General features: G+C 45.0%; 1 protein-coding gene across 1 annotated transcript in view; it reads left to right on the top strand.

The window, feature by feature from the left end:
- Positions 1–26,543, top strand: part of GRB2 (growth factor receptor bound protein 2) — a 73,884-nt gene extending 47,341 nt beyond the window's left edge. The window contains exons 3-6 of the mRNA XM_045490882.1: positions 13,052–13,149; positions 19,705–19,827; positions 23,051–23,219; positions 24,379–26,543. Coding sequence (XP_045346838.1) covers positions 13,052–13,149; positions 19,705–19,827; positions 23,051–23,219; positions 24,379–24,564 — 576 coding nt within the window. The 3' untranslated portion in view covers positions 24,565–26,543. The remainder of the gene's footprint in view (positions 1–13,051; positions 13,150–19,704; positions 19,828–23,050; positions 23,220–24,378) is intronic.
- The last annotated feature ends 1,012 nt before the right edge of the window (positions 26,544–27,555 follow it).

Raw genomic sequence — 27,555 nt, 5'->3', positions numbered from 1 at the left:
CTCTGGGAACCACAGGGGATGGTGCCATGTCAGAGCAAGGAACCGGGTTGCCATCAGAGGCCTGCAGAGAGTGGGGCAAAGGAAGTGAGGGAAGTTACCAGTTACCTGGGGGAGAAAAAGATTGTGTCAGAGGGGCTGAGACCACAGTTAAGGGTTCAAGATTGTCCACAGAAACCCCCAAATTGCAAGAGACCACTGAGAGCGTGAGAGCCTGTCGAGGAGCCTGTTGATGGGGTCCACACAGGTCCAGGGACGAAAAGACAAAGAAGGGTGTCAGCTGGATCTGGAGAGGCAGGTGGAAGGTACCAGTACAGGGGTACCATCTACCTTTTAAAATTATTCTTGGGCACCTGGGTGCTCAGTCAGTTAAGCGTCTGACTCTTGATCTTGGCTCAGGTCATGATCTTAAAGTTAATGAGTTCGAGCCCCGCATCGGGCTCTTGAAAACAGTGCTGAGCCTGTTTGAGATTCTCCCCTTCTCTCTGCCCCTCCCCGACTTGCACTTTCTCTGTCTCTCAAAATAAATAAATAAAAACTTAAAGAGAAAATAAAATTATTATTTTTACTCATGGTGTCTTTAAAAGAAATTTGCCCAGCAGTTCCACATAGGTGTTTTTCTAAAATGCTTTTCAGAAAAAAATCAGTGGCCGAGACACCACTGAACCACATCTAAATACCAAGGCTTTTGGGGAACCTGAGTGGCTCAGTCAGTTAAGCGGCCAACTTCAGTTCAGGTCGTGATCTCACAATTTGTGAGTTGGATCCCTGTGTCGGGCTCTGTGCTGACAGCTCAGAGCCTGGAGCCTGCTTAGGATTCTGTCTTCCTTTCTCTCTGCTCCTCCCCTGCTCGTTCATGTTCTCTCCCCCCTCCTTTTCCTCCTTGCCTCCCTCTCTCCTCCCTCCCCCCTCCCTCCCTCCCTCCCTCCCTCTCTCTCTCTTAAAAATAAACATTAAAAAGAAAAGTTTCGTTACCAAGCCCTTTTGATTCCACCTCCAAAATATGTATTGAATATGACTTCTTCCCTCTACTGCGCTGCCCCTGCCTGTGTCATGGGTCCCCACAACTATAGTGTTATCACCTGTCTTGCCACCTGCCTTCCCTGCACAATGCAGCCAGCAAAGTGTCACTTCTCAGTACCTTATTGTCATCCCTAGCTACCACTTCTCATTCCCTGATTTGCACACAGTAGCTCTCTGCCCACAGCATCTGCAGAAAGACCCTTTGGCTCTCCCCCCAAATGCCACTCTGATCACCTCCCCTAATGGCAGACTAGATAGTTCCTGTGTTTGTTTCCTCCCTCAGATTATACTTAGCAGTAATCCACATTTTCACCTTAGTATTGTAATTACCTGCCTGACTTCCTACACTCACCTCCACCATGGGAGTAGGGAGTAGGGACTCACCACTCTATCCAGTACCTCTGTGTCTGTCTTGTGTTACACACTGGTCTGATTTAGAGCCAGATTCACTGCTTTGGAAGTGGAAATGCATTTGCAACTGGCTTTTTTAGCTCAGAATGTTAACATGCTAGGTGTAAGGACCCCTGGCCTTGAGTTTTTAAGAGACCTAGATCCTTATGTGGCTGTCGGTAAGTAGCTCAGTGACTATTGGTTTTGGTGTTTTTGTGTTTTGTTTTGTTTTTCTTTCAGTTACATTTTCTGAGGTAGCTCTCAGGTAACAATGTAAATCAATAGATCTTAGTTCACATCTTGAATCAGTTAAGCCTTAATTGAAATTTAATAAACTCTATTGTCATTAGTTTTTTGGAGGCAGGGGAATTTCTTGGTAGCGCCTGTCCCTGTTGTGTTTATGACACTGAAGCAGTGAGGAGCGAGTACGTCTTAGACACTGGAATTGGTGAATGGGCGCAGGTTTGCTCATCCTCAGAAAACAGTAACTCCAGTTAACTCCTGCTGCTCTGGCTTGGCTGGCTTTGTTTTTTATTTTGTTTGGTTCTTTGAGGGGAGGGTTGTAGAAATTGACCTAAAATTGAAAACGTTCTGTTGTTAGTAAACAATATGGAAAAGACAGTATCTTTCTTGTTGTTGTTATTGTTATTTATTTGGGGGAGGGGGGTGCATGTGCACTGGGGAGGGGTGGAGAGAGAGAGAGGGCTCTGCTCTCGGCACAGCTCATCACATGAGATCATGACCTGAGCCAAAGTCAAGAGCCGGATGCTTAACCGACTGAGCCACCCAGGTGACCCAAGACAGTATCTTTTACAAATATATTATTGTTAAATAATTAGCTATAGTTAGAGATTATTTTGGTTATTTCCGGTTGGGAAGTTCTGGTACGGCTAGTAAGGTTTTACTTTCAACTTAAGGAAACTTAACCTGTCATTTTTAGTTAATGGCAGCCAAGTGTGGCCAAGAGAATAATCCATCCCCCATTTGTTTGACAGCAAGTTGGGAAGTGTGTTCCTTCCACTCACAGTTCTGCATGGGCTGAGGAGAACTAAAGATGCAGACAGTATAACCTAGTTCACACTCGATCCAGGAAGTTTTCCTGTGTCTTCTAAACTGGACTTGGGTCTTTCTCTTCAGTGTTGGGAACTCATATTTTCTGTTGAGTTGGTCCTTGCTGTAGGTAGTACCCCTTACTACCTCCTCTCCCAGCGTCTGTCTCCCCGTGTTGCACTAGCAGTTACCAAACTCTGAGCTCCTGGGGAGGAGTATGCACTGTCTCCTTCACTCCCCTAGCTCATGGCCTGGCACTCCTGTGCATTGTACCTGCCTAGAGCAGACCATCATTGCTGAACTTTTCAAATGCGCAAAGTTTTCTCTCTTGAAACTCTCTGGTATCTATCGCTGTCCTTCTCCCTCCCCCATCTCTCCCAACACCCTGCCATTGAAATTCTGACGTTCTGAGAGCATTTTACTTTTCTGTTGAGCAGTCAGCTACACCAATGTAATACAACTTCCATGAATCACAGAACACAAAAGACAATTATTTTGAGTGGAAACTCTTGGTACCCTTTTGGTAGAAAGAGTTTATTTTGGGGTATTGCCTGTGCACTTAGGTTTCACTGCCTCCAGGTTTATCTGGGTGGAGTAATAGCACGTAAAGTGTGAACGACCTTCCTGTTTTGTTGAAATGTCACAAGCAGCTTTTAATGACAAGTGAACCTTAAGGGGTTGAAGAAAGTGTCTGATTTGTTTTTTGAGTACTTAACTGTTGCTCAGAGAAAGAGAAATATAATTTGGTTAGCCTTCTTGATTGTTCATTTTCTTATATATATAAACATCATTTCTTATATATATAAACATAAAGGAAGTCTTAACGTTTAAAAAAAAATGCATGAACTCTTAATATAATCAGTGTGTGTGTGTGTGTGTGTGTGTGTGTGTGTGTGTGTGTGTCTAATCATTTTTCTCTCCACATCAACCTAGCTACCATTCAGCGGAAGAATAGTTAAGTCCGAGGTCTTCTGGACTGTCTTGTGTAAAAATTTTTCTGGAAGGGTTGTAGCTATAAAACAATACCCTGCAAAAGTCTGTCACAAGTCAGACATGCAGACTGAAGCAGGCATGTCAGCATTTCAGGAAGTGCTCCCTTGCTGAAAGGTATTAGTCTGGACAGTGTAGCAGCTACACTTCCTCTATCCCTGTTCCATCCAGTCATCATTCCTTTTCTCCATTCCATACTGAAATTTCTCCTCCCTACCCACCCATTCCCATATACCTGCCTTATATCTTTTTATCTTGGGGAAAGTAACAGCAGATAGCCCTGTGGAAAGGGTTTAGCATACCCCCTTTGAGATCTTCACATGGAAGTCTTTGGGCAGTGGTGCCCAAGTAGGACGGCAAGACTGACTGCCTGATGATTCTATTACTTGCTTTACTTTGCCTCTCCCTCCTTGGGGAAACAAACTTGTGATGGTCAGACTTCTTACTAGGGTCTGTTTAAGAGGCTGTTGTTTTTCATCAAGGAATTTGACGGTGGTGTATCATCTGTGCTGCTCCTTAGACCAGCTAGCTCTGGGTTATGGTATACGTTACTTATAACACAGCCCCCGTATACAAGTCAGTTCCTCAAAATATGCTAGACACCATTCTAAGCACTATGAGGACCACAGATGGAGAATTGGGCACAGAGCCAGCTTCAGGATATTTGCAGTTTATTTTAGGAGAGGGCCAAAGCACACCCGTACACAGTACAAAGTATAGGGGTAGATAAGATGTTATAAGCGATTATGTTACTGTTGAGCATGATCCTCCATTGACTACTATAAAAGTAAAACAGAGAAAAGTTGACCAAGGTGGTTGTAAGCCCTGAACTGAATCTTTAGAGCTTATCAAATAGATAAGGAAGAGAACAGTCTAACCAAAGGGAAGTACGGTGTGTTTAGAGGTTGATGAGTTGACTTGCTTGACTGAACTGAAGGGTTCATTTAGAGAACTAAGTGGGTAGGAAGGCAGTTAAGTGGGTGATGGCCAAGTTAATGAAAACTGGAATGCCAAACTAAGGATAACTTGAATCTGTGGAAGGCTACTCAGTACTTTTTAAAGAGAAAAACAGTGGTGTTTCAACTGATTTGGAGCATTCAGTACATTGAGGTCAAACTAAGGCAGCTTTAATGCTTGGGCATTTGGTACGCCTCAGCCTCCTGATTCACCACTGTTCCCCTTTCAAACTGATCTCCGTTGGTAGCAGCTGTTTAGAGAGGGTACAGAAATTGAGCTTGAGCAACAGGGAAGAAGATACTATTTCTGGGGTACAACTGGTTCATATTCAAATGGCAGTGTAAAAGCGATGAATGATTTTTACCAGTGGAAAATTTGGGAGTTTGAGTGTTTTTTTCCTCCTTCCCTCCCTTCCTTTTTCTCTCTCAATTGTTTAAAGGGCAAAACGGAACCCCTTTCACCATGTTTCCCTAGTGGTCAGACGGTAGGCTCAAGTAACAAATGCCCATTGGATTTCTTTACTTTGATAAATGCAATCCTCTCTTAAAAGAAAATAACATAAAAAAGTCAAAGATTTCAGACTCCTGGATCCCCAAAGAAATGAATCTTCTAGAAATATCCTTCTCAAAGAGAACTAAAAAAAGCTTTTCTTGGCACAAATGTTATACTTTTGCTGAGAGAGGTCCTCACCATAAGGTAAAATACCTCTTCTCTTGGTATCTTTATGTGAATACTTTTTTTAATGAATAGGCCTTTTTTTTAATGTTTATTTTTGAGAGAGAGAGAGAGAGAGAGAGAGAGAGAGAGAGCGCGCACACACACTAGAGTCGGAGGGGGGCAGAGAGAAAGGGGAATAGAGGATTCGAAGCAGGCTCTGCACTGACAGCAGCAAGCCCGACACTGGGCTCGAACTCACAAAATGTGAGATCATGACCTGACCCGGCGGACGTCAGATGCTTCACTGAGACACCCAGGCGCCCCTGAATAGGCATTCTTTAAACCATTTATTTATTTATTTTTAAGTAAGCTCTACGCCCCATGTAGGGCTTGAACTCATGACCCTGAGATCCAGACTCTGCTGACTGAGGCAGACAGGGACCCCTCTTTCAACCATTTAATAAATAAAACGGTATAGTTTGATGTTTACACACAAAACTTCATAAATGCATTTCGTTTTTCTCAACTTTCTGGTCTCTAAAGGCCGACTGCCTGTCAAGTGTCTTGACTGGGCCATAGGTTCCCCGGCAAGTGTTGAAGGAGCTGTAGTCCTTCAGCCTGGAGACTGACCTGGTGGCTGAACTTGGAGAACTGTTGCTCTCCGTGTGCTTGGGTAAACAATTGAAGGTTTCTGTGGGACCAGGAACCTTAATTATTAAACTGCCTTTAAGTTGGTCATCTCATCATTAAAAGCTGAATAGCTTATCTACAGTGTGGGTGTTTTTCGTGATTTGGCACACAGGAGAGCAGCCAGCCTGAGATGTTTTTCACATTGACAAAACCCGTAACAGACGGAGCGGTGATTGCAAAGCACTTATCTCAAGTGTTAGCAGTGAATCAGTGCAAGTCTGAGACCGAATCCGTAATCCATGCAAAGGGAGTCTAAAGTTGAAGAGCATTCTAGGAGTTTCCAATAAAATACTCAACAGACAGCTGAAGACAACTGATTTAAAAACAAAATTCTTTTTTAACGTTTATTTTCGAGAAAGAGCACAAGCGGGGGAGGGGCAGAGAGAGCCAGAGACAGAACCTGAAGCAGGGTGCAGGCTCTGAGCTGTCAGCACAGAGCCCCACACCGGGCTCAAGCCCATGAACCATGAGATCGTGACCTGAGCCAAAGTTGGACACTTAACCGACTGAGCCACCCAGGAGCCCCTGAACACAACTGATTTTTTTTTTTTTTTTAATTTTTTTTTCAACGTTTATTTATTTTTGGGGGGACAGAGAGAGAGAGAGCATGAACGGGGGAGGGGCAGAGAGAGAGGGAGACACAGAATCGGAAACAGGCTCCAGGCTCCGAGCCATCAGCCCAGAGCCCGACGCGGGGCTTGAACTCACGGACCGCGAGATCATGACCTGGCTGAAGTCGGACGCTTAACCGACTGCGCCACCCAGGCGCCCCAACACAACTGATTTTTAAGCGGCTGTCCAAATGCAGTTACCCTAGCCAGGACCCTGTCAAATTTTTTAGGGGTTCAAGCCTTTTAAAAGCGTGTATGTGCATCGTGCGTGTGTGTGTTCTCCGTTTTCTAAGAACTTCAGGTTAATATGATGACCAGATTCTTGAAATCTGTCTTCACATCATGGCAGTTTTTTAGTATTGTTCCTGTAGCATTGATTGACCTTTGAAGAGCAGAGGAAACTCACTGGCTTTTGTTGAATTTCCATGATGCAAGGATCATATAGAAGTGGTATTTTGGGGGCCTTATGTATAAGAGCCTAAATATGCAATTGTTCCTATTGTTCATGCACAAGTGCTCTTACACAAGTTGCTCTGTGAATTGATACAACTCTGGATTGGCCTACTGTTCCATAACTGCACTACATACCTATTTTTTAAAAATCATGTTTTTTGTTGTTTATTTACAAAAAACTGAATACGTTCAGGCAGGAGAATAGCCCCATATTTCAAATTACAATCTAAACTAGCAGTCTATAAACAAAATACTTATCTATCATTTTCCTAAAAGATACCTTTTTCCATAATTTGTATAGAAAGTTGAGTACAGTTCTTGTCTTCCAATATTGGTATAGAAGAGATGGGGGAAAAGAATTAGCTGTTATTGTAACCCTTGAACTCCGCATTTAAAATCTTTTTTGAAGTAAGCCCAGAGTCTTGTATTTGTGTGTTTTCAGAATAAAACAAGAATCCCTGCGCTCTGTTAATATGTGTCCTGCTGGTGCCCACGAACAGCATTACATGAAATTTAGTAGAGATAAAATTCAGTCCCCCCAGGATTGCCACATTTTCTATGATCCGATGCTGCTCATGTGTAAGGCAGAGTTAACTGTTGTGAAATTTGTCCACTAAGACAGCTGAAATGTAGCTCTGTACTGATTGCTACACTGTTTATCACATTTTCTCATGAATCACCTCAGTAACCCCAGGAGGTGTAGGTATTACCACCACTTTATAGGTGGGGAAACCAAAATTAGAGAACAGGTCGTTTGCCCAAGACCACATAGTTCACTGGTGAGACTGGAATTTGAACTCATGTGTTCAGCCCCTTGAATCCAGATCAGGTGGATCCTAAGAGGCCTGAGACTGAAATTTTTGACCTGACCTCCCTTTCCCTTTGCCCTCCCTCCCCATCCCTCCACCTCCTCCTTCCACTTGGAAAGCTTTGACTTGGTATAAATGGAAATTTGCATTGCTTTAAGAATGGTGTCCGATTGGGGGTGAGGGCAGCAATGAATAGTATCAAAATCACATAATGGAGAAACGTAGAACCACATGGTGAAGAAAGCTGTATTTCTGAGAAAGTTTTTTTCATAGAGTAGTGATAGTAAGCTACGATTGTGGGAGTTTCTGGAGTCTCGCTGTGTTGTTTTCTGATTCCCTGTGTATTTTGGGGGTGAGAAGTTTGTGGCCAAAGTGTATGAGGAAGCCCTGGTGTGATTTTCTGATGTGCGAATTGGACCAGAATAGGACTCTGCTCTCTTGACTGAAAGATTTCTAACTATTTTTTCTTAATTAAGTGAACTCTACCCGCCACATGGGGCTCAATCCGATGACCCCAGTGTCAAGAGTCTCCCATGCTGTACTGAGTGAGCCAGTCAGACACCGAGTATTTCTTTTAGTTGAAGTATGATATGCATATAGAAAAGTTCATGTATCCTAAGTACCCAGTTGAGTGAATTCTCACAAACCAAACATACCCAGGCAGCCAGCATACAGTCAGGAAACAGAACATTAGTGACACCTCGAAAGCCCCTGTTATGTCCCCTTCCATGGACTGGAATGGTTTTAGGTGTCCTGTATAAACCTCACATCATTCCTCATCTTTTAGGAGTCTTTCTGATTTGGTTCTGACATTATTTTCAGTCTTTTTGCCAAAAAAAAAGAAGAAAAAGAAGAAGAAAAGTCACTGAAACTTGTCACTTCCTCCTTTCGTAATCTCCTCTCTTGATCAGTTTGCTTCTGTTAAACTAGAGTGTTTTGTGTGGCTACAGAGTCATAATCTGAGGGATTATGAGAGTTAATATAAGAACCTGCAGCTGTGAGGTAAAAGCTGAAAATATTCCTTGGAATGTTCAAGACTGATTGAAGATTTGGTTGTTGAACTCCACCATATATTTTCTTTAAGAGGGGACGAGTGAATGCGCTTGCCTTCCATCGTGGCGAATGGTGAGAGGGGCGCTTCCTCATTCTCAGAACTCTGATCGGGCTTTTTAAATTGCTAGTGAAGGATGTGAGTGTTCGTGTAAATCCTTAGGAAGTTAAACCCAGTCTTTACAGGTGCAGACTCCTCCCCATATGGTTCTGGTCCCCTTGTCTGCTCCACTGTGGACTCACTTCAGTTATTTTGTGTCCTTTGCTGTTTTAAGCATTTAGATGTGTGAATAAAACTTAATTTGTAAATATGTGTTCCATCATCCCAGCTGCAGGCTTGCGTGTCGTGCTGAGGTACCAGTGAAGCCGCTGGGTGGGAAGACCTGGTCCGTGCCTCCCAGGATGGCCCAGGCTGGCAGATACACTGTTTCTCCTGAGCTGTGCCTCCAGCGAAACCAGTCTTCTAAGTTCTAGAGTAGAGAAGTTTAGAGGCATGCACAGCAACATTTTGACTTTCTGGTAAAGTGATATTCAAGGTGATAGAATGTTCCAAAAAACCAAAAATTTTAACTATTCACATACATTAAAAATAATCTAAGTGCATCAATTCCATATTTCCCTGCCTTCCTGGGGAGAAAATCATACTAAACACCAAGTAATAATTTTGTTTTGCAGAAAAAATCGTAGTTCTAAATTGCTGCCAAGTCTGAGAGTTGTCCCATAAATTCTTTTGTTAGGGGGGAGCATTCTTCAGGGGGGTTGCCCTTAGTAAAGGTGATAAGAATGTGCAGCTATATGAACTGGTGTGTAACATAGTTATCCTCTTCTGCGAGGTTATTGGTCACAAATTAAAACTGGTCCTTTTCTGGCAGATTACCTTATTCTGTTTTGATGCCCAAATGGGCCAGAGCCCCCTCCTTGTCAGCCTGATTCTCCTCTTTTTCCAAGAAATCTTTAAGGTGGAGAATGCATCATTTCAGGAATTTTAAAGACATTTTGAAAAACTCTTATTCATAGGCCTACAGGTTTATTACTGATGTTATTGTTATTATTAATTAGGTAATTACTGGGCCACATTTTTCTATAAGCTCTTCTTTTTGGTAGGTAACAGAATACTGCCTTTTTTTTTTTTTTTTTTTTTTTTTTTTTTAGTGTTTATTTTGAGTAAGAGAGAGTGCACATGTGAGCAGGTAAGGGCAGAGAGGGCAGGAGAGAGAGAATCCCAGGCAGGCTCCACGCTGTCAGTGCAGAACCCCATATGGGGCTCGATCTCATGAACTGTGAGATCATGACTTGAGCTGAAATCAAGAGTCAGTTGGACGTTTAACCCACTGAGGCACCCAGACGCTCCCTTAAGCAACTTCTGAAATCACTCCTTCACCCTCATGCTGTTGAATCTTCTGTGACACCGGCACGTTATGGGCTTCCACCCGAGGTCACCGCATCTTGGGTGACACTGGTAGAGTGACCTCACTGTTCAGGGATGCCAGCGCTATCATGGCAGGGAGCACCTTGGGAACACTTATCCTCAGTATGGGCTGTGTGACGGTCTAGCAACAGAATAACTGCTGGCTGCTGCCACAGTTCATTGTCTTTAAAATGCTGATTTCAAAATTATGAATGTATTTTACATGTATTGGTTTGTAACGTTGCAGTATTTAATAAAACTTAATGATTGGTTTAAAAGGGAAAACAGTAATCAAAAGTTTTCATCGCTGAAACTGCTGGGATTTACCACTAGCTGGTTTTTTAGAGCTATTCACATTCATTAACTCTTGCGGGATTTGCCCTCTTAGCCTGCCCGCTGAAACTATCTGACACCTAGGGCCAGAGGCTGGCGAGCGTCACAGATCAGCACCAGGACTGTAGAACGTCTCAGGTTGTAACTTCTGTTCAGGAATGAATTTGCTTAGAGCTGTTGCTGATGCAGCTTGGCTGTTTGTTGGGTAGCTGACCTGTTACTTTGGAATGTCAGTCCTGTCTTCCTCAACTTACAACTATCACAAATCAAAAATGCCTTTAATATACCCCTCACCTACGAAAACATCATAGCTTCATCCAGACTACTTTCATTGTGCTCGAAACACTAACCTCTACTTGGGCAAAATCATGTAACACAAAGCCTATTTCCATAATAAAGTGCAGATCGTTTCACATCATTTATTGCAAACTGTACTGAAAGTGAGAAACAATGGCTGGGTGTGTCTGGCTGGCTCATTCAGAAGGACGTGCTACTCTTGATCTCAGGGTTGTTGAGTTCGAGTCACACGTGGGGTGTAGAGATTACTTAAATAAAAACAAAAACAAAACTTGAAAACCAGAGTGGCCGAATGGGTACAGAATGGCTGTCAGTGCATTAATTAGTGACCCTCAGGATTGCATGGCTGACTGGGAGCTTCAGCTGCTGCACATCACAAAAGAGAATAGGACCATGTGTTGCGAGCCCAAGAAACTATCACAATTCAAAATTTGAAGTACAGTTTTTTCCTGAATGTGTCACTTTCACACCATCATAATGCCAAAAATTTATAAGTCGAACCGTTATAGGTCAGGGACCATCTGTACCTACACATCATGCACTCTGAGCAGTCTAAGTTCTAATTTGATAATGAGTACAGCATCGTTCAGCATCTTGAATAAATCATTTGGTGTTTTGGTTGTGGTTTTTATTTTTTAGAGAGAGCATGCACGAGCAGGGGAGGGGGCAGAGAGAGAATCTTTTTTTTTTTTTTTTAAGATTTATTTTATTTTTAGAGAAGGAGTGCGAGAGAGCAGCAGAGGGAGTGAGAGAGGAGACAGAGGGAATAAGAATGAGAATATCTTAAAGCAGGCTCCGTGTTCAGCACAGAGCCTTAACACGGGGTTCAGTCCTACAACCCTGGGATCATGACCTGAGCTGAAATCAAGAGTCGGACGTTCAACCGACTGAGCCACCCAGGCACCCCTTGAATAAATCATTTTGTAAAGAATTTTACCAGCTTTCTTGGGGCGCCTGGGTGGCTCAGTCGGTTGGGCGGCCGACTTCAGCTCAGATCATGATCTCACGGTCTGTGAGTTCGAGCCCCACATCGGGCTCTGTGCTGACAGCTGAGAGCCTGGAGCCTGTTTCAGATTCTGTGTCTCCCTCTCTCTCTGACCCTCCCCCGTTCATGCTCTGTCTCTCTCTGTCTCAAAAATAAATGTTAAAAAAAATTTTTTTTTTTAAAGAGCACGTGACTTTTGATCTTGCAGTTACGAGTTAAAACCCCACATTGGATGTAGAGATCACTTAAGGAAAAATAAACTTTAAAAAACATTTTTAAAAATTTTTTTAATTAAAAAAAATTTCTTTACAGAACTTTGTTGTATAGTATAGACTAACTGCCACTCTGCTGGTCCATCTACCTTTTCTTGTGTTCAGCATTTTGGAGTTGGGTTCATGTTTCTATTTTCTCTTTTAAGTCATTAAAATGCCTTCTGCTCTTTACCTTTTGTTAGAAATCTAGAATTCAGAGGTGGCTTTTATACTCTATCTGTTCTCTTCTGCTGCTTATACTGTCATGCAGTATCATGGTCCAGCCTATCCATGTAAACTCTCAAGGAACAGTTTGGGATCTGAAAATCAATGTGTGATTCACTAGCTCATAACCTTGGGTAGTCATGTCACATTTGTAGAGGATGTTTTCAGTCTAGAGAATGCCGTGTTTCGGTTTTATGGGCTCTGGATCTTCCCCCTGAATTGGGCTGGGTGGTGTGCTTCCAGCATTTTCTAACTCAAACGCATTGTGGCCTTAAGGGTGAGTGAAGTAGGATTTGCTGTGTTTTTTCATTAAAAAACGATTCATGTATGAGGACACAAGGATGTACGTACATGACACACCTGTTTGGTGGCTGACCTGGGATTGGATCTGTGATTCTGGAGATCGGTTCTAGAGAAGTCTTGAAGTTCTTTGCTGCTGCTTCTCCATTCTACTGTTCTGCCTGCTTTCCTAGAGAGCATCCCTGTAGGGCTCCCTTCATTCTCCAGCATCAATGCCTGCTGTTGTCCAGAATCTCCTTTCCCAAACTGGTACTTTCCCCTGTCATTCTCCCATCTGCATCTAGGGGTTAATGCTAGATGTTTGGGGGCCCCAGACTCTCATTTTCAGAGACCGTTTCTTTTTCTTTTTAACTAGAATATATAAGAGGTGGCAATAACGTTGGTTTTCTGAATTTATGTGAAGTTTTACATCCATGTAACTGATCATACTTCAAATAACACCTTATACAAACAAACCTAAATGGCAACATTCGTTGTCTTAGTGGCTGCCTTTTTAAGAATGATAAGGAGGGAAAAAAAAAAAAAGAAAAGGAAATGATTGATTTTTTTTTCCCCCTTGTTTTCTTTCTTTTCAGGTTTTAAATGAAGAATGTGATCAGAACTGGTACAAGGCAGAGCTCAACGGGAAAGATGGCTTCATTCCCAAGAATTACATAGAAATGAAACCACATCCGTAAGTTGGGCTCTGCTAGTCTTCCAAGGGTCAGACCCATCTGCTTATTTCAAAGAGTGTTTTTAAAATTGAGATCCTAGAGATAATAGTCGTATTTTTTATCTTCCCAGAAAATTAACAAAGCATGTTGATTTTGCATGTTAATAGTATGTAATGATAATACTCAATAGTAGTATGTTTTAGACTGATAATAGTTGCTGGTTATCTTTAATGAAGCAATTGTTTCATTTTTGAAACAGTAGTTTATATACTATTACATAATAATAGTACACGTTTTGGATTGATACTGTCTGTGATCTTCAAATAATAAAACAACAGTAATGCCACTCCAGGATTCTTTTTCACAAAACCCCTGGGGCCAGAAGTGTTTCATAATTCTACATGTTTTGAGTTTTAGAAAGGGTACTTACCACAGGGTCTTGTTGATACATTTGATTACCCTATAGGACTTTATCTTAATAATCTTTGTATCCCCAGAGCACAATGCTTGGCAGTATAATAGGTTTTCAGAAAATGCTTATTTTAATCACTACCCTTGCCTACCACTTAGTGTTCCCGCGTTAGAGAAAACAAAATAATCTCCCTACTCCAGGCTCTTGAGAGCAGTGAATTTTTTTCTCTTTTTCTCCCTAGGAACCTCCCCTCCCCCACCCAGTTTATACTGGTAGGTGACATGGTGGGACCCTGGGAGCCCATATAGACCACAGCCTTCCCACCCTCACCCACCATCTCCTTCACTGGCCCTGCTCCTCCCTCAGAAGCAGTCTCTTCCATTCCTTGTACATTGGTGGGAATTGAGGCTTCGTGCTCAGACTAGCGTGCCATTGAGACACGAGGGAGGAGTCAGTTGTGTCTACTTCAGTTAACACAAAACGATAAGAAGCCCTTTAGATGACTTGACCCACCTTGAATAGCAGCCCAGCTGTCCCTCTCCTTCACTGTCACTGCTCTCATGGGTGGCCGTCATTTCTTTCCTCTCCCAAGCACTAGAGCGAAGATCTTAACCCCATCTAATCACACACCCGGCTCGGTGTCACAGAGCCCGAAGGGGCCCTTAAGATCATCTAGTTCATTTCTCTTTATCCTAGAAATTAGGGAAGCTATTTTTATTTCACTGCTATAATTTCAGTAACTTATGAATTTAGTTCTCATTATAAAAGACATTGTAGGAAACTGTAGAGCAGTACATGAGTTTCTCTCTACACACATACCCCTTTCAGAGGTGACCACCACTGGCAGTCAAGTACAAGCCAAATGCTGGGCGCCTGGGTGGCTCAGTCTTTAAGCATCTGACTTTGGCTCAGGTCATGATCTCACAGTTGGTGAGTTTGAGTCCCACATCGGGTGAGCTTGTGCCCTGCTCTGGGTAAAAACACAAGCCCCCTTGGGGCGCCTGGGTGGCGCAGTCGGTTAGGCGTCCGACTTCAGCCAGGTCACGATCTCGCGGTCCGTGAGTTCGAGCCCCGCGTCGGGCTCTGGGCTGATGGCTCGGAGCCTGGAGCCTGTTTCCGATTCTGTGTCTCCCTCTCTCTCTGCCCCTCCCCGGTTCATGCTCTGTCTCTCTCTGTCCCAAAAATAAATAAACGTTGAAAAAAAAATTAAAAAAAAAAAAAAAAAACACAAGCCCCAGGTGAACCTCACTTCTCTCTCTCTCCCTCTCTGGCCCTTCCACATGTGCACTTCCTCTCTCTGTCTCTGTCTCAAATAAATAAGAGCTAAATGCTATCTCTTTTTTTTTTTTTTTTTTTTTTTGAGTAGGCATTAAAAAAAAAATACTTCCAAAGGTGTCTGTGGAAGAGATTCCTGGACCCCTGTCAGTGGATTGCTAATACTCCTTATTTGAAGTCCCCATAATATTAGATCAGGGGTTTACGAACAGCCATGCCCGGGTCACTAAAACATAGGCACAAATGGTAACGACCAAAAAACTCCAGACGATGAACACAAGACTAGTACAGATGTCCTGGAAAGTATACTAAGGACAGCTTTGCATCCTTGTAACCATTTAGTGTCAGTATTTGCTTTGGGGGCTGTGTGAACTTTCCATGGACAGCATCATGGGATGCACTCCATGGGGAAAAGCAGTTGGGTAGTGGTTACTGGGAGTGGGGGGGACTCCTTAGATCACACAGTGGGAGTTCCCTCGGTCCGTATAAGCCAGGTAGTCTGTACACATCTGTTCTTTCAGTTATCCTCAAAATAGATCAAAGGTTGGCTAAACTCTGTGTAAAGGACCAGATGATAAATATTGTAGACTTTGAGAACTGTTTGCGATATCTGCCATGTCACATATTTCGAATTTTTTTTAAATAACCCTTTAAAAATTTGTCAAAGTCTTAGATTGTGGGCCATATAAAAACTGGGCATATTTGGGCCGAGGGCCATCATTTTAATTTGCTGGCTCCTGCACTCAATCCAGTCATAACAAAGTAAACTTCAGTTCCTTTTCATTTCCATATTTCCGTGCTGAAAGGGAATTCAGCAGAATATCATACTGCAACTTTTATATTAAATAAAATGCCAGTGGCTCTAACTCCTTGTTTTTCTTCAAATTGTTGGAGGTAATGTAGGCGTTTCGAATCCCAACTGTTGGGAAAACACAAGAAAGGCCTCCTTCCTCAGAAAGTACAAGTTACTGCCCCATTGCGCAGTTGATGGTTTAGCCCTCGAGGAAGAGTCCCTATCCTGCCTTGTCCTCTTTCAAGGGCCCTAAAGAACTCTGGAATAATAATCTATCGGGAAGCATCCAGGACAGCCTCCGTGGTGGTGGTCTTTGCAGCCTCTGGCTGAAATGCGGGCAGTGCTTCTCCACTGCAGGCTCAGAACAAGGAAACCATATTGCTGAACAGACTGTGGCCATGGGTCTTTGCAGCAGTTGGCCTCATGGACACGTATTCTGTTCCAGGACTGCTCTGACTGGTCATCCATAGGTACAGGGTCCACGTCGCTCCCATAGCTGTGGGAGAGCACAGGGGATTAAGCCCCCCTTCCCTCTCCCCTCCCTTCTTCCTGTCCCCCTACCTTTAGTTTTTGTTAGGAGGAGGGAAGTTTCAAATGGAGTACGGCCTAACACAGCATTCAGATTAACAAATTAAACAGACTACCAAGTGATTGGTGGCAGAAGTGTTGCACCACGGGTTGTACATACTGGGGGTGGATCCAGATCTATGCTTTTCACACTGAGTGCATGTGGATGGGAGCCTGTGGGGTATAGTAAAGAATTAAATTGGACATGAGCCACCTCCTCTCGTTAGCTTTCTCCTTTGCTATTTGTGTCAGAGTATAAACCCAACTTTGAAAGATTTAAAAGATTGTGACCGTAGTCATGTTGTTACATATACGTGTCACTATTTAAATGTTGTAACTGGGAGCGATTGCTTATGTTGTACGAATACCCCTTATGTTCCGGGACATCCATGAGAGGGAGAGAGGGAGAGAGAGAGAGAGAGAGAGAGAGAGAAGAGAGAGAGAGATTAGTAAAAATGGAAGCAGATACAAAAGAAGTATAAAATGGTCTCCAGCTAATTTTCTGTTTTTCCATCTGGGTGCTTATAATGTGTGTGTTTACTTTGTAAAAATCCCAATACAGGGTACTTTATTTCACTATAGTTTATCTTTTTTTTTTAATTATTTTTTTTTAACGTTTATTTTTATTTTTATTTAACGTTTATTTGTTTTTGAGAGAGAGAGAGAGAGCATGAACAGGGGAGGGGCAGAGAGAGAGGGAGACACAGAATTGGAAGCAGGCTCCAGGCTCCGAGCCATCAGCCCAGAGCCCGACGCGGGGTTCGAACTCACGGACCGCGAGATCGTGACCTGAGCTAAAGTCGGACGCTTAACCAACTGAGCCATCCAGGCGCCCCCGTTTATTTATTTTTGAGACAGAGACAGAGCATGAATGGGGGAGGGTCAGAGAGAGAAGGAGACACAGAATCTGAAACAGGCTCCAGGCTATGAGCTGTCAGCACAGAGCCTGATGCGGGGCTCGAACTCGTCAGCTACGAGATCATGACCTGAGCCGAAGTCAGACGCTCAACCGACTGAGCCACCCAGGCGCCCCAAGTTTATCTTTTTTAACTGAAAACAAAACTGAGTTAGTTTTAAGCTGGGGCAGGAAAACACTGGCCAGATCTACGAATTTGTGCGTCAGAAGCAAGGGTCTAAAATCGACCCCCCATAACTACTGACAGTTGCTGCTGTGGGGACTTTGAGGGAAATCTTGCTTTTTATTTTTACTCGACGAATATCTATGCTATTTTAAAATTCATATTATTTATACTTTAAAACGGGAGGAGAAGCGACAATACCTGCTTGGTGGGAAGATGTGGGGGGTTAGGAGGAAAAGAGAGCGGCTGTTGAGTGACTCCCCCCCCCCCCACCCCGCCCCAACCCCGAGTCAGATGCTTACTGCCTGCAAGTGCATCCCACATTTGAAAGCACTAGAGATTAAAATAGAAAATGTGTTAATGGTCTCAGTACAGTCAGCTGTCCTTTCGTAGTTGGAGATCATTCTGTTGTATTAATATGTGACATCTCTCGTGCGGCCTGACTTCCAGGCCTGGAGGACTTACCCTTGAGTTACTTGTAGGAGCCAGAAGCTAGCTCGTAGCAGCTCCTCAGCAACCTGGCATTATAGTACTCAACATGAGGAAGACACAAGAAGGTAGGTTTAGGAGTGTTTAAAGGTGAATCCAGCTAATAGCAGCTTCTGAACATATCTTCCCTAGCAGCTCACTCCGTTTGAATGTCAGTATAGTATGTTACTTTAGAGGGGCGCCTGGGTGGCTCAGTCGGTTAAGCGTCTGACTTCAGCTCGGGTCATGTTCTCACAGTCCGTGAGTTTGAGCCCCGCGTCGGGCTCTGTGCTGACAGCTCAGAGCCTGGAGCCTGCTTCAGATTCTGTGTCTTCCTCTCTCTCTGCCCCTCCCCTGCTCATGCTCTGTCCCTCTCTGTCTCAAAAATAATAAAAACATTAAAAAAATTTTTTTAGTGTGTTACTTTAGAGATTCCGTACTTGTATGGTAGAAGTTAGATTTATTTAACAGACTTTCTGGTACCTTTGTTATTACAGCTTGTATATATAAACAGACTTGCAAAGTACCATGTAAAGAGTCTGATGAAGCAGATAGATCTTTATTAGCTCTAAGTAATACCATTGCTTTTTATTTTTTTAAATGTGTGTTTGTTTATTTTGAGAGAGAAAGCGAGTCAGGGAGGGGCAGAGAGAGAATCCCAAGCAGGCTCCACACCTCCACACCGTCAGCATGGCGCTCGATCTCCCAAACTGTGAGATCCGTGACCTTAGCCGGAATCAGGAGTTGGATGCTTAACTGATTGAGCCACCCAGGCACCCCTATCATTGCTTTTTTTTTTTTTTTTTTTTTTTAATTTTTTTTTCAACGTCTATTTATTTTTTTGGGGACAGAGAGAGACAGAGCATGAACGGGGGAGGGGCAGAGAGAGAGGGAGACACAGAACCGGAAACAGGCTCCAGGCTCTGAGCCATCAGCCCAGAGCCTGACGCGGGGCTCGAACTCACGGACCGCGAGATCGTGACCTGGTTGAAGTCGGACGCTTAACCGACTGCGCCACCCAGGGGCCCCTATCATTGCTTTTTAAAATAATAACACATTAAAGACAAATTTGAAAAGAGAGTATTGTTTTCACAGTTCACTCATCCTAATTAGTAATGGTTTTCGTGTGAAATAGTCAGCTATGACTTTAAGCTCTTTTCACCGGTGGTGATCCTCCTCCTCCTCCTCCTCCTCCTCCACAGGCCAGATACTCCCATAGTTTTGCATGAATTCACCCACTTTTTCTTGTGGCCAAGGTTAATTAGCATTGAGAGCAGAAGAATCTGTAACCTCCAAATGAAAAGCTGAATTTTGCCACTAGCTGCCTCTGCATGGGATAAATTATAATGTTCCTGATGGTTCCTAGAAGCCGACTCTGAGCAGTGATGGCAGAGAGCGGAGCCTCGAGAGGAGTGCCAGCCTTTGTGATAGCAGAGGCTGCTCTCTCAGAGCCTGACCCTCTTTGCCTTGGGCCGTTACAAGAAGCAGCCCTGTCTCGAGTTTCTGGGCCTTCCGGTTTCCTACCTCCATTTCCCTTAATCCCACTGTAGCAAAACCGTGACCTTGGCAAATGGCTGCAAGTAGAGGCCTGTCTCTCCTTATGTGGTTCTTCCGGTGCTTCATATTGACAGACCCGGGCTTTCCCCAGTGCCCTGCCGATGAGTCAGTAGGGAGCCCAGTGGGCTTTGGCCCGGGAGGCCCATCTTTAAGTGTCTTCCTCTATAGGAAGAGTGGCCCACGATCATGCCTTATGAGTCACTTTCTGGAGAGTAGGGTAGGGAACAGTCATTTGAAGGGAGATGGTCCATCTCTCAAGGGAGAAGCTGACTTGAATGGCTTTGTGGGGCATGTTGACACTAGAGGGTAAAGAGGGAGGCCCCTTCCTTTGGCAAGGAGTGTTCTGTTACTCACATTTCGGAGGCTGGATATCCCGTTTCTTTGTGGGGAAGCAGATGTTGACTGGCTTGTCTTCCTTCCTTAGGTGGTTTTTTGGCAAAATCCCCAGAGCCAAAGCAGAAGAAATGCTTAGCAAACAGCGGCATGATGGGGCCTTTCTTATCCGAGAGAGTGAGAGTGCCCCTGGGGACTTCTCCCTCTCCGTCAAGTAAGTACTTCCCGCTCTGGTCTCCTGGAGTCCTCTCTCTGATGATCTGAATTGTGAAGCCACAGGCCGGGTGTCTGGCTACACACACCAAAGGTTAGCGACTGGTAAAGGATTGGCCTAAACTGTGTTTTACCAAATCAGAAAGTTTTACATTAAAATAGTAATTTCTGGCTCCTCTTAAAAATTAGTTCTACCAGCACTGAGTTTAGAGCCCCGTGACTCCAGCGTTCAGTTGGTGATGCCTAGCTTGAATCTACACCGTCCTGGGCCTCTCACTTTACCTTTAAAAGGTTAACACAAGGGTTTGGGGTGTTTTGCTTTCCCCTGTGGTAGATATAAATGTGAAGGGGAACTGGAAAGCAGGGAACGAATGGGGAAGGTGGGAATTTTACCGCCCAAGGAATCATGGAGGCTAGAAGTTGGAACCTTGAGGATTCAGAGCAAATCGCTTCTCATCTGTGAAATAAGGATTTTTAATCAGTGTCATTTCCATATGTGTTTTGACTCCATCTTTTTCCATTTAATGTATTATCATAGGCACCCCTGCCCTGGGAATCTTACACATCACTTATACATCATTTGTACGACAGTGTGATTAGGTTACATACAGACCCAGATCACTGGGTGTTGTATGTAAGTGATGAGTCATTAAATTCTCCTGAAACTAATATTACACTATATGTTAACTAACTAGAATTTAAATAAAAACTTGAGAGGTTAATTAATTTTTTTAATGTGTATTTATTTTTGAGAGAGAGAGAGACAGAGCATGAACAAGGTAGGGGTAGACAGGGAGGGAGACACAGAATCCTAAGCCTTCAGGCTCCAGGCTATTAGCTGTCAGCACAGAGCCCGACATGGGACTTGAATTCACAAACCATGAGGTAATGACCTGAACTTAAGTCAGATGCTTAACCAACTGAGCCACCCAGGCACCCCTACATTGATTAGTTTTAAGCGAAGCCCATAAGACGATTTATTTGCCATTTGCACAGAATGTAGATATTTCAGTTTCCAGAATCAACTGAATATCTTGTTTCATTTTAGGAACCAGTACAGTTTTTGGAAATGTAGATTTAAACTGAATTTTTGTGTTCCTTTCCTCACTGAAGGTATGGGAGGCAGTTTTTTGTGATACAGTACTTCACAGATCAGTGTCCTATAGAGTGAGTTTTTTTAGGCCCAACATGAAAAAGTCAAACCGGGTCTAATTATTATCATCAGAATTTTCCTCTTCTACCAATGCCTTTTTTTTTTTTTTTTTAAGTTTCATTTATTTGAGAGAGAGAGGCAGAGAAAATCCCAAGCAGGCTCCGGCTGTCAGCTCAGAGCTACCAATGTGGGGCTGCATCCCACGACCCTGGGATCATGACCTGAGCTGAAATCAAGAGTCGGATGCTTAACCCACTGAGCCACCCAGGTGCCCCCTAGGTGTTTGTGTTGTTGAAAGTAGTAATAACATCTGTTTCAAATTTTATTTTTGAAACAGTAAATGCATGGGCTCTTTAAAGTTTTTTTGTTTTTTTTTTTTTAATTTTTTTAACGTTTATTTTTGAGACAGAGACAGAGCATGAACGGGGGAGGGGCAGAGAGAGAGGGAGACACAGAATCGGAAGCAGGCTCCAGGCTCTGAGCCATCAGCCCAGAGCCGGACGCGGGGCTCGGACTCACGGACCGTGAGATAGTGACCTGAGCCAAAGTCGGACACTTAACCGACTGAGCCAGCCAGGCGCCCCTAAAGTTTTATTTGATAAAACGGAATGGTTTCAGGAGATTGCCAGTGGCTACTGCGTGAGCATGCACAGTACTTACTGGTAATCAAGGCCTCCAACCTCATACCACCTGCCATGGTGGTGGCCGTCACTCAGAACTAACCCACGAGTAACTGCTTGTCCTCCTCGTTTGGTAGTGTTTGATTTCTACTCAGATCAGCATAAAACGTAAGGAAACAGATGATGAAACACAGGATAACAAGAAACATCAAGGTAGTAATCGCACCTGAAGATACTCAGGGCCATGGTCTCACGGTTCGTAGGATCAAGCCCCACATTGGGCTCTGTGCTGCAAGTGCAGAGCCTGCTTGAGATTCTCTCTCTCCATCTGTCTCTGCCCCTCCCTCTCTCTCTCTCAGAGTAAATAAATAAACACTGAGGAAAAAAAAAAAAAAACCTTCTCAAAGGAGATTCAAGAATCCACAGTCTCTGAGATGTTTCTCTGTTGTCAAGATGTGAGTCAGTGATGGAAAACACTGTGGTAGGTAACAGCTCACTGTCTGGGCCCCAGTACACCTTTTAGAAACCGTCTGCCTCACACCGGTGGGGGTTAGGCTTCTGTGGCTTCTGTGGAGTCAGAAGTGTCTCTTGAATGTGGCCTCCTTCCTCCCGGCACACAGGGATTCCCATGAAATAGCAACACGGTTTCTGAACTCATGGAATCCCCTGCTTGAGGCCCAGTGCTGCCACCTACTGGGTGGTTTTTAAGAAGTTTTTCCATTTCTTTCCCCCTTTAAGACTGAAGGAGAGAAGAGACGCTGTCCTTCATTTACAGATGTTCATCAAGTGCCTGGTGAGGGCTGAGCACTGGTGCCCCTGCTGAGGACCCAGCAGTGAGCAGGACAGGCAGAGCCTTGCTGAGCTGCTGCTCCAGCCATGTAGCACTGTGGTCAGGGGCGGTCAGCACCCAGTCGCGGCCCCACTCCTGTGGGCTGATGGAAGAGGGTGATAGGCAAGCCTCTTGGACTTACTGTTCTGCTACGTTCTTTTGTTCTGATACTTTTCTCCCATGAGTAGAACTAAAATCCCTACGCAGGAATCATGACTCTAAACTGTCCCAGTTCCAGGAAAGTTGTTGAAAGTATGTAAGTCACATTCTTTGCCTTGAATGAGGTTCTGTTTGATGTGGTACAGTGCAGGGCACGCAGAGGCATGCCATAGGTTAGGCCATTCTCTTCTGTTTTACAAACATCTTCAGAATTGACCTGATGGACAGGGTTTCCCTATCTGGCCAGGGTACTTCCTGTCATCACTGGTGAGCATCAGTCCCCTAGAGGCTTCTCAGGAGCACTTGGTGTCCTGACTCTCCAGCGAGGGAGTCTTCTTGTGCCTCAGCCTGTGAGGAGTGTTGCCAGAATACTAGTCCTCACAAGACCCCTCCTTGATCTGATGGGCCGGTGACCCCCAGGGAGCCAGGACAGAGCCCTCTGACCTGTTCTCTGCGCCCCCAGGTTTGGGAATGACGTGCAGCACTTCAAGGTGCTCCGAGATGGAGCTGGGAAGTACTTCCTCTGGGTGGTGAAGTTCAACTCTTTGAATGAGCTGGTAGATTATCACAGATCTACATCCGTGTCCAGAAACCAGCAGATATTCCTCCGGGACATAGAACAGGTGCCGCAGGTAAGCCTCATCAGAGAGACTGGGATCGCTCGTAGCGATTCAGAGTAGCTCCTCGGGCAGGCCAGTGCCTTCTCAGAGGATTACCGCCAGGGCTTCTGTGCTCATTGTTCAAAATACTACCTTTAGCTCATGTTAAAGGTTTGTGGTTGAAACAAAATAGTTTTGCCTTTTCCAGAGGCTCCCTCGGCTGAGGCAGTGCGTTGCTGGTTACCACCTATGTCTCTCTAGGGAAACGGTCTTTAACGCTGTCCAATATTGTATCGCCGGAAGCAAGTTAGGAGGAAAACCTCGCTTGTTGAGGGAGTGGAGTCCACGCTCATTCCTGTATTCCTATGTTACGGGAGCTCCACTTTTGTTTGTTTAAAACAAATTTTTTTTAACGTTTTTATTTATTTTTGAGACAGAGCATGAGCAGGGGAGGGGCAGGGAGAGAGGGAGACACAGAATCCGAAGCAGGCTCCAGGCACCAAGCTGTCAGCACAGAGCCCGACACCGGGCTCGAACTCACGAATCGTGAGATCATGACCTGAGCTGAAGTCAGACGCTTAACTGACTGAGCCACCCAGGCGCCCCTGTTTGTTTTATTTATTTATTTAAAGTTTTTATTCTGAAGAGCGTGAGTGGGGGGGAGGGGCAGAGAGAGAATGCCAGGCAGGCTGTGCACGGACCGCACAGAGCCCAATGTGGAGCTCGAACTGACCTAAGCAGAAATTAGGAGTCGGACACTTAACCGACTGAGCCACCCAGGTGGCCCTCCACCTTACTTTATTTAAGCTATTGACTCTGTAAAACCTTAAGGACTTTATAAGCAATAAAGTGATGGGAAGTAAAGCCTTTTCAAAGCCCGACTGCTGTTTCCCAAGTTCCTTCCCTGAGAAAGCAGTACTTGCTTCGATGGTGTGGTGCCCTGGCCGCCGTGGCGGAATAGACTCCAGCGTGTTCTAGCGTGTTGTGGGCTTTGGTGAAAGTACTCTGTACCCACGAGAGTAGACGTAGGACCTGTAAGGATAAATGGAGGGGGAGGAGAAATGGGAGGTCATCTCAGGAGACGTAAAGAGTCGCACACATCTGTTGCGCCCTTGTGACCAGCCCCACCTAGCAGGGGGCTGGCTGTGAGCAGAGACCCAGCATATGCTCTTTTCCTGCCCCTCTTCTGCAGCAACCAACATACGTCCAGGCCCTCTTTGACTTTGATCCCCAGGAGGATGGAGAGCTGGGATTCCGTCGGGGAGACTTTATCCACGTCATGGATAACTCAGATCCCAACTGGTGGAAAGGGGCCTGCCACGGGCAGACCGGCATGTTTCCCCGCAATTACGTCACCCCTGTGAACCGGAACGTCTAAGAGTCAAGAAGAGATTATTTAAAGAAAGTGAAAAATTTAAAACACATACAAAAGATTTAAACCCACGAGCTGCCTTAACAGCAGCCCGTGAGGGAGCTCAGAACACCTGGCTGGGTCACCTGGTGACCCTCTCACTTTGGTTGGAACTTTGGGGGGGGCGGGAGGGGGTGTTGGATATAAAAATGCCAAAACTTACCTATAAATTAAGAAAAGAGTTTTTATTACAAATTTTCACCGCTGCTCCTTTCTCCTCTTTTTCATCCTTTTCCTCTTCTGTCCATCAGTGCATGACGTCTAATACCACATATAGTCCTAGCTGATGCCAATAATAAAAGAAAAGAAACAAAGCAGGCTGGTATTTTCTCTATGCAAACTGTCTGTCGTAGTCGGAATGACAGAAGAAAGAACAGCCGTCGTTGTGCTCCTCGATGCGCAGAGGAGAGGACAGTGGGTGGCAGCCCCTCCTGGTCACCTTCTGCCAGAGGGGCGGCCCCCAGCCCCAGCATCTTGTGACACAGTTGGAAATGGAGCAGGGCAAAAGGAAGGACTGTTGGCCCCTCACGGCTTCCCGAGAAAAGTCAACCTGAAAACCTTTGTCTCTTTTCTATGTTGTTTTCTCTCCACGTGGTATCATTAAGCACGTTGATTTTTCATAGTGCCTTTTTCCTTATTTCAAGAGTTGCTTATGAGTGGTGTTTTTTTTTGTTTTGTTTTTTTTTGTTTTAAAATAAGTTAAAGACAGTCCAGAGCTTTTCAGCCAATTTGTCTCCTACTCTGTGTACATCATCCTCCCTGGGTAGGGGGAGGGAGAGAGGGAGTGGGGTAGAGGAGAGGAGGCCAGCGCAGGTGGAGGGTGTGGGCATTTCCGCCTGTCCACAGCCACGAGCCTGGAAGGTTCAGCTTTAATATTTGTCAGCCCTCTGGGGTCTGCAGTCGCGCCTGCTGCCGGGGAAGGAGGAGAGGTTACAGCTTCTCCCACATCAGACTGGATCTAACCTAGGGAGGAGGGGGGGGTCAGAGTCCTTGACCTTGCGATCTAGGCTGTTGTCTGCCCCTCCTCAACTCCAGAGCGCCCACCGTCCTTCCCCCCACCCCCTCCAGACACAAAACCCTGGAGCCAGCAAGTTCCAAACAGGAAAGCCCAAGGAAATTAAAACGTCCCTCTGTGACTGTCCCAGGTTGTACTGTGTTCCAGCACTGGGGTGGAAAATGAGAGCTTCCATTTTTCTTGCTCTGAGACAGAGGTGTCTGTTCGTGGCTTTCTTCATTTGTGCTGACTCCCTAACCTGCCCAGGCGAGCACTGGGGCAGCGTTGATGAAGTGGCTGGGTTTTCGTGTCTCTGTTCCCAGGGGGCTGTGTTTATAGCTGCTTCCCCCCCCCCCAGCCCCCCACAAGGAAGTGTCTCCGTGAGGCAGGGACTGTTTGGGGAAGGACAAGTGGGAAATGTAGGAAGGCCGTGTCCATGGCAGAGCTCTCTCTGCACGCCTTGTCAGCTGCTTGCCCCTCATAGTGATGTGCCTGTGAACTTTCTCCACCTGATCCCATTCCTGCAACAAAAAATGGGGCTGCCCAGAGTTGGTGACGGCCTTTGGATTCTGAAGTCTCCAATTGGTTGGAGGTTGGAGTCTCCCCTGGACTTTGGTTATGGAGCGGGACTCGGCCCGGAGTACTCAGAGGCCCCGGAGGCGGCTGCTCTTCTGGACGGAGCATCTGCCACCTCACGCCCTTTCTGGTAGCTTCTCCTTTCCTTGGTGATGATAAGAGGAATCTCTGGCATTCTACACCTGGACCATTTGATTGTTTTATTTTGGAATTGGTGTATATCATGAAGCCTTGCTAAACTAAGTTTTGTGTGTATATATTTAAAAAAAATCAGTGTTTAAATAAAAAGACTTATGTACTTAATCCTTTAACTCTGCGGATAGCATTTGGTAGGTAGTGATTAACTGTGAATAATAAACATACAATGAATTCTTCACTCTGTATCTTTTCTCTTTTTTTCCCCCTTTCGTCTTAAAGTAAAAACCTAAAAGCTATGTCAGATGTCAGGACTCCTTATGTCCTGTTTTCTGACTCACCTAGCCCCTTGGGGAGCATGTGGGTCTTGCTGGGCCCCTGAATTAGGGATGCCCACACTCAGCTGGTCATCAGCGTCCCTGGGGGGCTTGTTCACAATGTGGATGCCCAGACCCCAGCCTTGGGTGCTCCGAGATGCTTGAGGGCACAGCCAGGCATGCCTGGTGTTTTGGGTTTTTTTTTTTTTTAACGTTTATGTTTGAGAGCGCGTGAGCAGGGGAAGGGGCAGAGAGATTAGGGAGAACAGAGGATCTGAAGCAGGCTCCTTGCTGACAGCAGAGAGCCCCATGTGGGGCTTGAGCCTGCGAACTGTGAGATCATGACCTGAGCCCAAGTCAGACACTTAACCAAAAGAGCATGGCTTCTTTGGTTCTTATCCCCTCTCCCCCTCCCTTAAATAAAGGACAGAGGCACAGAATGCTGTGTGTTGAAGCAGTCTCCATGTGCTAAGTAGCTAAAAAAAAGCGTCTGCTCAGCTGGCTGTTGCAGGGTGAGACCAGGAGTGTCTGACCACATCATGCTGGCTGTCCTAGACCAAACAAGTGTTGTTTGAGGAGAGCCTGATGGAAATTGAACCCAAGGAATTTCTTGGTCTGTGTTGTGTGTGTTTTATGTTTGTTGTTGTTGTGTTTTGTTTTTGAGAGCAAGAGATTGGGAGACTGTGCCAGTGGGGGAGAGGAAGAAGGAGGGAGACAGAATCTTTTTTTTTTTTGTTTAAGTTATTTATTTTGAGAGTGAGAGAGTGCGGGAGGGGCAGAGGGGGAGAGAGAATCCCAAGCAGGCTCCACACTGTCCATGCAGAGCCCCGTGCCGCGTTCAAACTCATGTACCGTGAGATCATGACCTAAGCCAAAACCAAGAGTAGGACGCTTAACCGACTCAGCCACCCAGGGGCCCCGTGTTTGTGGTCTAGT

The sequence above is a fragment of the Leopardus geoffroyi genome, chromosome E1, assembly GCF_018350155.1.
Source record: "Leopardus geoffroyi isolate Oge1 chromosome E1, O.geoffroyi_Oge1_pat1.0, whole genome shotgun sequence".
NCBI classification, from domain to species: Eukaryota; Metazoa; Chordata; class Mammalia; order Carnivora; family Felidae; genus Leopardus; species Leopardus geoffroyi.
This window is presented reverse-complemented; position numbering and strand designations above follow the sequence as displayed.